The sequence below is a fragment of the Epinephelus lanceolatus genome, chromosome 18 (assembly GCF_041903045.1).
Source record: "Epinephelus lanceolatus isolate andai-2023 chromosome 18, ASM4190304v1, whole genome shotgun sequence".
Taxonomy (NCBI): Eukaryota; Metazoa; Chordata; class Actinopteri; order Perciformes; family Serranidae; genus Epinephelus; species Epinephelus lanceolatus.
In genome coordinates, this window is record NC_135751.1 from 25,142,220 (window position 1) to 25,156,270 (window position 14,051).

At 43.2% G+C, this 14,051-nt stretch overlaps 1 protein-coding gene across 1 annotated transcript in view; it reads right to left on the minus strand.

Annotated features, from left to right (window-relative positions):
* Positions 1-14,051, minus strand: part of LOC117268684 (nuclear GTPase SLIP-GC-like) — a 43,038-nt gene that overhangs the window by 11,766 nt on the left and 17,221 nt on the right. Inside the window, exons 7-13 of the mRNA XM_078161032.1 lie at positions 11,735-11,825; positions 10,908-11,124; positions 10,542-10,790; positions 2,623-2,829; positions 2,323-2,498; positions 184-277; positions 12-99 (exon numbers count right to left, since the gene is read on the minus strand). Of these exons, the coding sequence (XP_078017158.1) occupies positions 12-99; positions 184-277; positions 2,323-2,498; positions 2,623-2,829; positions 10,542-10,790; positions 10,908-11,124; positions 11,735-11,825 (1,122 nt within the window). The remainder of the gene's footprint in view (positions 1-11; positions 100-183; positions 278-2,322; positions 2,499-2,622; positions 2,830-10,541; positions 10,791-10,907; positions 11,125-11,734; positions 11,826-14,051) is intronic.

Below are 14,051 nucleotides of genomic sequence, written 5' to 3' on the forward strand. Positions count from 1 at the left end.
ACGTCACCTACCAGTTTCCTCTGGCGTTAGATGTTGTTGCTGAAGAAACTCTTGTGAGCTCACTGTGAAGACTTTGAAACATTCATCACTGAAATGTTTCTGATAAAAGGGTTTGATTTCACATCAGGCTTGCAGTTGTAGAAAATTGTTGTGTTACATTTTCTGTTAGTCTATTCAACTCACCTTAACCTCCTTGAGTTTTCTGAAATCTTTGTTCACTGTGTCCTTGGCTTGCATGTTGTCTTGAAGTATGCGAGCACGAACAGCATTTGTTGAACTGTAAGAAAAAAAATTTTATGAAGTGACACCTCATACAGTATTTGGAGAAATTAAACCTGAAAATTGTGTTGAGTTTACAAGTAGTTGTTGCTTCTAAAGGAATTTCCTTGAAAGAACTGATTTTAAGCCAAGTAAACTACTTGCCCCGCAGAGTTGCCAATACATTTGCAAAAAGTAGATCAAAACGTGGAAAATTGTGTGCTATGACTTTTCTCAAACATTCGCCCAGCCTTTTTTTATGAAATTTGCCAAAAAACTGCATAGAATTTTCCATTCAAAGTGATTGGAGATCGTCAAGAAATCAACTTAAAATTGCTCCTCTTTGAGGCCACACCAAATCACCATACTTTCATGTAGAAAAATTATTCAAACTTTAAATGGCTCATGAGACAATGGGACAGAGCTGGAGTGGTACCATCATCGCTAGAGTGTGGAGGATCTGGAAGATCTCCTTGAAATTTTCTGAACATCTCGCTCTTACTACCAGAATTTTTTACTCGGCATACACAATTTATACATAAAAATGTAGGAAAATTTGTGACAGTCACAAAAATGTGTCCTTGGAATCACACACACTTACACATTTGGCTCACTGAGCCTCTAAGTAAAGAGAGAGCCTTTTTTTCTCATTCACTCCTATGTAAACTGAGACGAGAAATTTCTTGAAAAGAGCTGGGGGTACCAATTCTCTAACCTGCAACCATGATCACATTGTTGACACCACAAACATAAAAAAGACATCTGCTCGTTCGGGAGGATCTCCTCTCTCTGGTGGTATCCATATGTTGATGATTGGACTCATGGTTTTGGCAGGAAAATTAGGTGTTTGAGAGGTTTCAACTCCATTAAAACAGCTGCCTGCTCTGAGCTGCTGACTGGCCCTCCTAATTAATTACCATAGCAACGACCACTGACACACAAACTCACAGACATGTTGGTGTGTCTCAGAGGACAGTAGCTGAAACTTCATTTTAAAGAACATGTTAACATTATATATCATTGTTTTCCATCTATCATATCCTACAGCCTTTACTACTAATACTACTGCTGCTACTTTTGGGATTATGAATGTTAAATACATATTGTAACATATTGTAGATACATACAATATTATACACACATAGTGCACAGTCCCTGTAGTACATGTACTATGTATTGCATAAAGTTTGCAATACTTGTAGTAGGCAGTACATAATAATGACTCAGCTACTGCTACTAATAGTACTTAATAGTACCATCAGTATTTCTTCTTTTTTTTTCTAGTACTTTATTTATCAAGCTATTATTAGGAACTTTATGTTCTATATATATGTTAAACTGGCTTCCAGCCTGTCGAGAAATATCAAGTGTTTTCATATTCAGCTGACCTACCATGCACGGACTAAAAGACAGTCTAGGTTACACTATGAATCCAATTAACTAATTAACTGGAAGTAATTCAATTGAGCAGTGTCTAAATTTCCCTGTATTGTATGTATATATATATATATATATATGTTTTTGCAATTTGACTTGTTTTGGAGGCACAGTTTCAGATTTTGACAACCCCTGCCCCTGAACTAACAACAAAGTATTCTAACAGTCTACCAGACACAGGCCCAGGGGCCCCTCTGGCCTTCACCTGCAAAATGTCACTCAAATTAACACGTACTGACCAGGAAGATTCATACTGACCACAAAGACACACAAACAGACCACAGAGGGATGCAAAACAACTACAAAGAGACACAAAACAACCACAAGATGACACAAAATGACCTTGACTACCGGGAGATAAACAACATCAACAAAAAGCCAAAACCACCTCAAAGTCTGTTTGTCCTGCTCATACGTAAAACAGGTGTTGGGGCATTGAGTTTCCTTTGCGTATCTGTGCCCAGGTGCCCTTTGTCTCATAACCCACCCATGCTACCAGTACCTGTGCTGCAACAATTTATATGCATTTGCTTATGTTTTCCTGTTGAGCTCTTGGCACCATATGCTTTAATGTTTAATTAGGATATTATATTAAACTATTTACTTTTGGCACCTTAAATCACTTACCGATCATCCAAAACTCCAATTTCATCAGACTTGGTGCAGATAAAGTGGATGCGCTGACACTCGCCACCATTTCCGATGAGGCTACAGGTACTTTTCAGGATGTCCCAGGCTTCATCCTCTGCTGCTGCTCGTTTCATTTCAGTCACAATCCACACAGTAGAGCAACTTCCAACAACCTGAAGGGACAAAATAACAAGTTAATAATGAATAATCAATTATCAGTGCTTTGTAAAAACCACTGTTAAGTTTCCAGATAACAGAGTAAGACACAATAAACAGCATTACATGTGAATAAATTACCCCTTTCCACATCTTGTCTCTGCTCTTGTTACGGTCCCCATTTCCAGGAAGATCCACAAGTGTGACATGCTGGAGAAGATCATTGTTAGGCACCCTCACAGTCACACACTTCACCAGGGGCCAGTACCACCTCTTTACTTCTTTTCCTTCTCCATCGCTTGATTCACTTCTTGTGTATTTGACTAATTTTGCAGATAGCTCTTCAGCCTGCAATCAACAATACAATCAGATTAAGGCAACGTAAGGTGCTTTACAAATTACACAGAAGAATTACAAGAGGATAAGATAAAAAAGGAGAGCAATTAAGAATCACTATCACTGAAACTAACAACAAAAGAAGAAATATAAAATTAGTTACATAAATAGGCCTAGTAATAAACATGAAATGGAGACAAAGTCCAGTTTTGGGTGACACTGACCTTTTTTTTAAGTTTATTTGCTCTGTATGCAACTTTTTTTTACCAGAATTAATCATTTCTTCATTGGTGAACCGGTTTTAACATAGGGGAACTTAAAAACTTTCTCCATCTCTCTCATTGCAGAACCTTTAAATTCAAACAGCCAGATATGTAGAAAAGTAATGCAGCTCCCCTGAATTTCATGTTGACCCTTGACATTCTGCAGATCCCAGTCTGAAGACATGAGCGTTCTTGAAGGTTCATATGGATATACCATGTTAGGAACATAATAAGGTCCTAATCCCTTTAATGGTAATATTTTAAAATCAATTATCTGACGAACAGGTAGAGCAGAAATAGGCATAATGCCTTTATTTTTGCTTTTTATAAAACTGGTGGCAGAAGGTTTAGTCGCTTTTGTAATAGCTGAATGTGCTTCAGATCATGCATGAATATGCCTTTTTCCTATTTGGACACGAGTTCTCTAACTCTGGCTATAATTTTCAAATGATAAAAGTCTGATACTGTAATTAATTCAATATGACTGCTAAAATTTGGATTCAAGTCTGAGTACCCAATTTCACTTGTCTTACAGTTTTTAAAGACACAGGGTCATGGTGCGCAATCATAAGTCTTTCATTATGGCCACCAAACACAATCACCTCAGTTCTGTCTTTATTTAGCAAACCTATGATTTGCTCAATGCACTGACAGTGATTCAGTGAAAATGTGAAAGAGAAATAGATTTGTAGCTCTGCTCCCCATGGTGCTGAGCCGGGTGGGGGGCACAGAGAGGTGGAGGGAGGAGGACGACCTGAGGAAGCGAGAGGGGGTGGCGATGTGGAGGAGATCAGACAGGTAGGGGGGGGCGAGGTTGTGAATGGCCTTGAAAGTATACAGAAGGATTTTGTAATGGATTCTGAATTTGACTGGAAGCCAGTGAAGCTGCTGGAGGACAGGGGTGATGTGGTGAAAGGAGGGGGTTCTGGTAATAATGCGGGCTGCAGAGTTTTGGACCAGTTGAAGCTTATGGAGGGATTTGTGAGGGGCACCAAGGAGGAGTGAGTTACAATAATCAATACGGGAGGTGACGAGGCTGTGGACCAGGATAGCCGTGGTGTGAGGGGTGAGGGAGGGGCGGAGACGGTTAATGTTTCGTAGGTGGAAATATGCAGACCGGGTGATGTTATTGATGTGTGAGTGGAAAGACAGTGAGCTATCGAGCATGACACCCAGACTCTTAACTTGAGGGGAGGGGGACACTGTGGAACTGTCAATAGTGAGGGAGAAACTGTCAGTTTTGGATAAAGTGGATATGGTACCGACCAGGAGGAGTTCTGTTTTATCAGGGTTGAGTTTGAGGAAGTTGGAGGTGAACCAGGATTTGATTTCTGAGAGGCAGTGGGTGAGGGAGGAGGGTGGAAGAGAGGTGTCGGGTTTACTGGATAAGTAGAGCTGGGTGTCTTCCGCGAAGCAGTGAAAGTGAATACCAAATTTACGGAAAATATTGCCAAGTGGGAGGAGATAGATAATGAAGAGGAGGGGCCCCAGGACGGAACCCTGGGGTACACATGAAGTGACGGGGGAGGGCTGTGAAGTGAAGGATTTGAGTTGGATGAACTGAGTGCGGCCAGTGAGGTAAGACTGAAACCAGTGAAGGGGGGTGTGGGTGATACCTATGGAGGAGAGTCTATGGAGGAGGATTGGGTGAGAAATAGTGTCGAAGGCCGCACTCAGATCGAGGAGGATGAGAATGGAGATTAAACCGGAGTCAGCTGCCATGAGGAGGTCGTTGGTGATCTTGATGAGAGCTGTTTCTGTACTATGGAGGGAACGGAAGCTGGACTGGAACTGTTCATAGAGGCTGTTATGGGTGAGATGGGAGTGGAGTTGAGAGGCAACAGTTTTTTCAAGAATTTTGGAAATGAAGGGGAGGTGAGAAATGGGGCGGAGGTTATTGAAATCGTTGGGGTCTGAACCAGGTTTTTTCAGGATGGGACTGACGGCTGCGGTTTTGAAAGGGGTGGGAACAGTTCCAGTGGACAGTGAGGAGTGGATAATGGCTGAGATGAAGGGGAGCAGAGAAGGGAGGCAGGATTTGACCAGAGAAGTGGGGAGGGGGTCTAGCTGGCAGGATGAAGGTTTGGACTTTCTGATGAGGTCAGAGATAACTGAGGGATGAGGGAGTTTGAAGGTGGAGAATGGTTGATAAGGAGGGAGGAGTTCAGAGGAGGGGAGTGGTGAGGAAGTGGAGCCCAAGTGCTGGTGAATTTTATTGATTTTGTCATTGAAAAACCGGAGAAGGGACTCACAGGTGTCTGAGGAGTACATGTGGGGGGGTAGGGAGTCTGGGGGTTGAATGATTCTGTTATAAACGGAGAAGAGAGTCTTGGTGTTTCCAGCATTTGAGCAGATGAGTCCAGAGTAGTATTGAGATTTGGCATGAGAAATGGAGTCCTTATAGAGAGTTAACTGAGCTAAGTAGATGTTTTTGTGGATATTGAGACTGGTTTTCCTGAAGAGTCTTTCAAGCAGTCGATTTTGGGATTTCATGGAATGGAGATGTGGGGTGAAACAGGGGGCAGACCGGGTAAAGGAGACAGAGTGGGATTTGACAGGAGCAAGTGTGTTGAGTATGTTGGAGAGTCCATTATTGTACTGTGTGACGAGATCATTGGGGGTGGAAGTGGGGTCTGGAGTCAGGGTGGTGATGCAGGAGGAGAGGGAGTCCATGTTGATGTTCTTAATATTGCGGTATGAGATGATACGGAGAGGTTTGGAGATAGAGAGCTGGAGGGTGACGTTAAAAGAGAGGAGGAAATGGTCCGTAATGTGAAGTTTGTCAGCAGTACAGTTGGAGGGGGTGAGACCTGAGCAGCAAATTAAATCAATTGTGTGACCTTTTATGTGTGTGGAGAAGTCTGCAAACTGTTGGAAACCAAAGCTGTCAAGTAGTGATGAGAACTCCATGGTGAGGGGAAGAGCAGTATTGTCCATGTGGATATTGAAATCTCCTAGCAGAATTATATTGGGTGAGCCAGGCCGGCTAACACACTGTGGTCCACAGACCGGCCGGTGTTTCTGGGTGGGTGGCGAGTGGAGGACCAAAAGGAGGCAATCCCCTTGGAACCGCCGTAGTGGAATCCCCGCCGAGACCCGCGGTGGATGTACTTCCGACGAGGCAGGAGGACGATGTCCGGATGGAGGTGCAGAGCTGCCGGTGGAGATCCAGACTGTTGGGAGCGGAGCCTGAGAAGCTCTGCCGCCGAGTACTGGAGGAGTCCTTCCACGGGAAGATGGAGGAGCAACAAGACAGTCCACACCAGAATAGCCGACACATAGACCCCGCTGACCCACATTGTGGAGCATGGCGGAGACGATGAGACCTGGAGCCAGGTGGTGAGCCGAGCAGGTAGGCTGAAGTTAGCCTGCTCTCAGAAACACGATGGGTGATGGCAGCACGAATAACGAACATCAAGCGAAGGTAGAGGGTTAGATTCCCACTAGAGAGGAGTTGCACGGACAGTTTGAGGTCGGAGAGCCGTAAAAACACTTAAAAGTTACCGGTGAGTAGCGGCAGAACCCGGAAGTCCGGAATGTAATGTACAGTACAGGCCAAAAGTTTGGACACACCTTCTCATTCAATGCGTTTTCTTTATTTTCATGACTATTTACATTGTAGATTCTCACTGAAGGCATCAAAACTATGAATGAACACATGTGGAGTTATGTACTTAACAAAAAAAGGTGAAATAACTGAAAACATGTTTTATATTCTAGTTTCTTCAAAATAGCCACCCTTTGCTCTGATTACTGCTTTGCACACTCTTGGCATTCTCTCCATGAGCTTCAAGAGGTAGTCACCTGAAATGGTTTTCCAACAGTCTTGAAGGAGTTCCCAGAGGTGTTTAGCACTTGTTGGCCCCTTTGCCTTCACTCTGCGGTCCAGCTCACCCCAAACCATCTGGATTGGGTTCAGGTCCGGTGACTGTGGAGGCCAGGTCATCTGCCGCAGCACTCCATCACTCTCCTTCTTGGTCAAATAGCCCTTACACAGCCTGGAGGTGTGTTTGGGGTCATTGTCCTGTTGAAAAATAAATGATCGTCCAACTAAACGCAAACCGGATGGGATGGCATGTCGCTGCAGGATGCTGTGGTAGCCATGCTGGTTCAGTGTGCCTTCAATTTTGAATAAATCCCCAACAGTGTCACCAGCAAAACACCCCCACACCATCACACCTCCTCCTCCATGCTTCACAGTGGGAACCAGGCATGTGGAATCCATCCGTTCACCTTTTCTGCGTCTCACAAAGACACGGCAGTTGGAACCAAAGATCTCAAATTTGGACTCATCAGACCAAAGCACAGATTTCCACTGGTCTAATGTCCATTCCTTGTGTTTCTTGGCCCAAACAAATCTCTTCTGCTTGTTGCCTCTCCTTAGCAGTGGTTTCCTAGCAGCTATTTGACCATGAAGGCCTGATTGGCGCAGTCTCCTCTTAACAGTTGTTCTAGAGATGGGTCTGCTGCTAGAACTCTGTGTGGCATTCATCTGGTCTCTGATCTGAGCTGCTGTTAACTTGCCATTTCTGAGGCTGGTGACTCGGATGAACTTATCCTCAGAAGCAGAGGTGACTCTTGGTCTTCCTTTCCTGGGTCGGTCCTCATGTGTGCCAGTTTCGTTGTAGCGCTTGATGGTTTTTGCGACTCCACTTGGGGACACATTTAAAGTTTTTGCAATTTTGCGGACTGACTGACCTTCATTTCTTAAAGTAATGATGGCCACTCGTTTTTCTTTAGTTAGCTGATTGGTTCTTGCCATAATATGAATTTTAACAGTTGTCCAATAGGGCTGTCGGCTGTGTATTAACCTGACTTCTGCACAACACAACTGATGGTCCCAACCCCATTGATAAAGCAAGAAATTCCACTAATTAACCCTGATAAGGCACACCTGTGAAGTGGAAACCATTTCAGGTGACTACCTCTTGAAGCTCATGGAGAGAATGCCAAGAGTGTGCAAAGCAGTAATCAGAGCAAAGGGTGGCTATTTTGAAGAAACTAGAATATAAAACATGTTTTCAGTTATTTCACCTTTTTTTGTTAAGTACATAACTCCACATGTGTTCATTCATAGTTTTGATGCCTTCAGTGAGAATCTACAATGTAAATAGTCATGAAAATAAAGAAAACGCATTGAATGAGAAGGTGTGTCCAAACTTTTGGCCTGTACTGTATAGCAGGATTTTATCTGGGTTTGTATTATTTAGCACAGATGGACCAAGTCCACTCTTTAACCTGTAGGAGGAACACCCCTGCTTAACTCGCCCGGAACCAGGATTATAAGTGAACAGACCAACGAGAGACCACCGGAGGGTCAAATGTTTAGGACTCTGCCCCTGGCCTCACACCCCAGTCTTGACAAATGCTCCTTTCAGCCATCCTTGTGCCAAGAAGAGGTAAAAAGGTCACTTAAGACCCCTCTTCGTCCCGCATGTCATTAACATCTTGGGACAACACAAATGGACTTAGATTAATTACCCAACCAGGGGTCGACCCTGGTTCTAAGTTCATCCTCCTCTCTTACCAAGTCTCTTGTAACCAACTTGAAATGTTTGTTGGAAGTAAAATTATACATTTTTTTATGTTCTAACATTGTAAATGTGCATAATCCTTGTTTGTTAGTTGAACGATGATTTTTAATCTTGTAAAATAAAGTATCAGGAAATTATATGTTTAGGTTTTTAATCCCTCATTTCACATGGAGCCATACTGTCATCTTGTGACAGTAGTTAAGGAGGATTCCCTTAAGGAATCCCACATTATGTTTAGAGTTAAAATATAGTTGGAGTGATTAATCAACTTGTTTTCATGAATATGTGCCTTCTCATTCTGTTTTATTGCAACTGCAGGTTAGTCTAGAGTGTGTGTATACGAAACAGTTTATACTTGTGTTCCGCTGATACATGCAGTATAATAATCATATTTAATTTAATTTGATGTTAAGAGCCGATTTTGACCATAATCGTTAGAGTATGTGTCTATCGCGGGTAACTTGCTAAAGTATACAATCTCACAAATTAAAGTTTCATTAAAAGTTCATTAAGTTTCCTCCAAAATAAAGTAATGTCTAGACTTAAGGCCCTGACACACCAAGCCGACGGTCGACCAAAGTTGGGCCGTCGGTCGGCCTAGTTCTTCGTCGCATCGGCGGCTTTTCAGCTGATTGAGCATGTTGAATCACCGGCGGAGCTAGTCGGTGAAAGCGCTCACTCTGATTGGCTGTTTAAGTTTTATTCCCTCGCCCCTGTAGCAAGTGAATGTGCCTGTTGTGAAACCGGGGCTAACTGGTGCTTCCTCCTCAGGCTCCACTTCACTCAGCTGCCCACAGACCCAGTGCTTCTTTCCACTTTAACCTGAATAACAAACCGGAGCTAGCTGGGAGCTTTAGCCACAGCATGACCGGAGGGAAGCACAGCCAGTTAGCCTCCGCTACCTTCCCAGCTAGCCCCAGCTCTCCGTTTGAATCCAGACAGAGAGCCGGGGCTAGCTGGAAGTGGCTAGCAGAGCATTAGCCGCAGCATGAGGGAGGACGCACAGCCAGTTAGCCTCCGCTCATCTCTGAGCTAGCTCCGGCTCTCCGTTTGGATCCAACCGGAGAGCCGGGGCTAGCTGGGAGTGGCTAACTCTGGGCTAGCTCCGGCTCTCAGTTTGGATCCAACCAGAGAGCTGGAGCTAGCTGGGAGTGGCTAGCTCTGAGCTAGCTCTGGCTCTCCATTTGGATCCAACTGGAGCACCAAGCCCTGGTTTGCTATTCAGGTTAAAGTGGGAAGAAACAGTGGGTTTATCTGGCAGCTGAGTTAAGGGGAGTGAAGTGGAGCCTGCGAGGGTGGTGCCTCAAACTTTATTACGAGTGCAAACATTCTCTAAAAGGTATTTGCGCCTACAAACCTCTGAGACCCACAGGGCCGCTGGAAGTCTTGGCCACCATTCCTGTCTTTAAGAGGCTGTAGCGGACTGAGTTAAAGCCTAATTTATGCTCGTCCTATGAAGTTTTGAAAAATGCAATTTCTACATAAATCTTAAAATGTTAAAAGTTTTTGATACCAGATCAAAGCATGGATTTTTCCATGGTGTTCCTCTAGGACTTTGTGTCTTGATGTGGTATTTTGGAGGGACACATTTTTTTTTGCAATAACTTAAGAGACATAATTGAGCACAGGAATTCTTTTATCATAATGTTCTAAGACCCTATACACTCTGAACTTTCAAAGTTTAAAAAAGGGCATAACAAACACAATGTTTATTACAGATTTGTTATTAGAAAAACATGACACACAGCGCTTAGCCTTAGCTGGGCTAAGGATCCCCTGTCCCCCTTCAAAAAAGACAAAGGGTTTAAGCAGTTTTTACTTACTCATTATACTTTTACATGTGTTGAATAACTGTATCTACACACACACACACACACACACACACACACACACACACACACACACACATTTATTTTGTCTTACTTACTGATTCAGATGTCAAAAGCTTTCTCTTTGATTGGAGAAATTCAGGAACTTCTTTGAAATACTTGTTTTCCATGAGGTTTTCAGGGGTTTTGTCTTTCCATTCTGCTCCATACAGCGCTGACAGCTTGTCAACAGTGTCCTGATCCTCACCATCTTCCTGATCACCTTCCTGTTCATCTTCCTGTTCATCTTCCTGATCAGCATTATCCCCAAGGAAATTTAACAAGGACCACAACTCATCTTTCCACTCCTAAAAATGAATTAATTTATTTCATTTTAATTAAATATTATGTGTATCTTCAGCTACATCATAACTTTTTAATTTGCTTCAAGTGAACATAAATACAGTATTTTTAACTAATTTTACCTCTTTTGTAATGAACTCAATTTCTGCCTCATATTTTTGGTCCTGCATGTTAGCCTCCACTTTAATCAGGACTGTGGTACATGCTTTGACCCTCCCAATAGGCAAGAGATTCTTCTCTCCAATCATGGTATTTATCAGAGTGCTCTTTCCAGCCCCGGTTTTACCAAAGACACCGACCAGCTCCCTCTTGTCGATCTCCAAATCACCAATTTTCTTCCTGTTGTACAAGAGGTTGAACATGAGTTAACTCAATAATTTGGAAAATAAACAAACACTGAAGGAACATGTCACAATAGAAAAACGTCTATAGTATAACCAGCCTAGTCAAACAGCTGTAATCAATATTTTCATATTAACTGGTTCGAATGTCGACTTGTATGTGAGCAGGGTCGTCAAGAGATGACACCACACAGAATCATCACCAGACTTTGAGGTTCCCCTCAGCTTTACGGGGCTTTAGATTGTCTTTCACTCATTGGTTTCAGTTTTTCAGCCAGAAACGTAACTTTTCTGACCAACTCTCATTGGACTCACTTTCAAACACAGTAAGCAGCTGATTTCAGCCAAAACACTCTAATAAATCATTGCGGTACCTGGCAGACACACCAAAATAACAACTAGCATGTGAACATGAGGTATTAAGCAGCTAAAGAGCCAGATGTTATGCTTTTTAGGCTTAAAATAAGTCAGTATGTAGTTTTTTTTTCATGAAACTGTCCAGCTTGCTTAGGTATATGTTACATTAATTTAAGAGCAAAATATAGAGCGGCTCAACAAGACAGGTCCATATAACACAGAATATGGAATACCAAAAACTCAATACTTACTTTAGGAACTGATGGAGCTTGTTGTCTTGGTCTGGTAGTCTGTTTTGGACAAATCCCATGATGTTTTTCACATCAGACAGTATAATGCCTTCTGTCAGAGTAAAAGCAACGAACCATTCAGCAGGAACCAGTGTATAAAGTAAGCAGTAATGCATAATCAGGTGTCTTGTTGTATTTAAGAGGAGAAAAAGGACTTCCGGTTATGGCGCGCTGCTAGGCAGACATGTGACAGAAAGCTCCAAAGAAATTTTAAATAATAGCAAGACTCTGTAGAACTTAGTGTTCAATTTACTATTTGTCTCTAAATTTTAAACTAACTAAAATGTCTGGGAAATCGTGAGTCCAAAACCCTCTACTAAACCGCAAAATGACTCCTCCAGTCCAATGGAGCTAGCAAGCTCCTCTGCTAGCAATGACGACTCAACTAGCGCTGGACCAGTTCTTGACGCTATCCAGACAATGAAAAAGGACTTTGTGTCAAGATTTGAGGGGTTATTAGGCAGTATTCAAGGAATGCAAGGTGACTTGAAGGCAATAGCGGGCCGAATGTCTGGAGCAGAAGATAGGATTAACACCAATGAAGAAGACATTGCCTCTTTGAAATCGCAAACCACTACTATGAAAGCAGCTATGGAGGAGCTAGTGCTAAAAGTGGACGATTTGGAAAACCAAGCGCACCGCTCTAATCTCCGCCTGGTGGGACTGCCCGAGTCAATTGAGGGGGTGGATAGGTGTGCTTTTTTGGAAAAATGGATTCCTGAAACGCTTGGTGGACATAACTTTCCTGGGCCAGACTTAATTGAGAGGGCACATCGATTTGGCAGACTGAACAACAAGGAAGGTCAGTCAACCACTGCACGACCCAGACAGGTAATTGTCGACCATAAGAATGTAATGTTTTTTCCCGACGTCTCTGCTGACCTACTCAAGCGCAGGAAGATCTTTGATTCAGCGAAGAAGGAACTGGCTTCCCTCTCTATCAGCGATCTGCGCTATGGAATAATCCACCCAGCTAAACTCCTCCTGATGTTCAAGGGAAGACGGCACATCTTCTACACAGCACTCGAAGCGGAGGCTTTTGTGCAACAATTTAAGTCTGAATACCTGACCCCAGAGGCAAGTGAGTCAGCTTTGGACACGGAGTAGCAGTAGGCTAGCATTTAATATGGATGCACAATACAGGTATTTGCTCCTGGACATTTTAAACATATTGATATTTTTTTGATATTGCAAACAGATATCCGATTGCTACATTAACTTCAGATGTTTTTGTGTGGAGCTGTCATGATCGCTTGGCATGTTGTTCCTCGTCATGTGTACATGGGTGGACCAGCCCAGGGTGGGGTTGCACCAGTTTGGCGTATCTCTCTACTAAATTCAGGATTTAGTAATTACTAAACCACTACTAAACCCTTAGGAATTACTAGCTAGTTTGCAACTAGTTGTTTACTAATTTCGGTTGCACCAGACCAGTTTACGCAATCCCATATCTAGTAGATGCGTAAGTGGTTACTAGTCGCATGACGTGACGACGACAACTTGGCTACCCAATCAGCGTGTGGAGCAGAATGTACACAGGAACAGCTGGACGCAGCCGGGCAAGATGCTCCACAGTCTCTTCAGTCGGTAAGTAGCCTACCGTAAGCGATATGTAATGTTATGATATTTCTGCCTCACCACGTCCTGTCTCGCTCCTGAGGGCAGCTGCACGTAGTCGTTGAGGTGCCCACACAATGCCAGCGCCACCGGCACACTGCCCGGCACACAGTACTTTTGTGGACTTGGATCGTGTCCCCAACCACATTCTGCATCGACCCCGTAGCGAAGTATTGCAACGCGATTGTCACTTGTAGCGACGGAGGTAGAGCCCCGTTTGACTCGGACCCGTGCTCAATTGCCGGAGCCAGCATGTCCGTGATCCGCATTATCTGGTGGCGCCTGAACCGGTACCGACAGTAAATATCGAAGTCATCGTACACATCCAAAGGGTGGATTCGGTCTCTCAAAACCCTTTTCCTAACGGTAGGTTCTCTGTTTTGTAGAGCAAGCCTCTCTAAACGAGCCATAGTTGATGTTTTCTTCAGTTGGTTTTAATCCTGTGTCGGCAAACTAGGTAACTAGGTAACAGTTACACAACCCTTAGGGTAGGTGTAAATATTTAGTCAACACTTAGTAATTACTAGCTCTATGTGATTCCTAGTAAAATTGGTACAACCCATTTTAATTTAGTAATGACTAAATCTTGATTTAGTAAACACTTACACTTTTACTAAGGTTAGTAAACACTTAGTGAGAGGTGGTGCAACTGGCTCCAGCT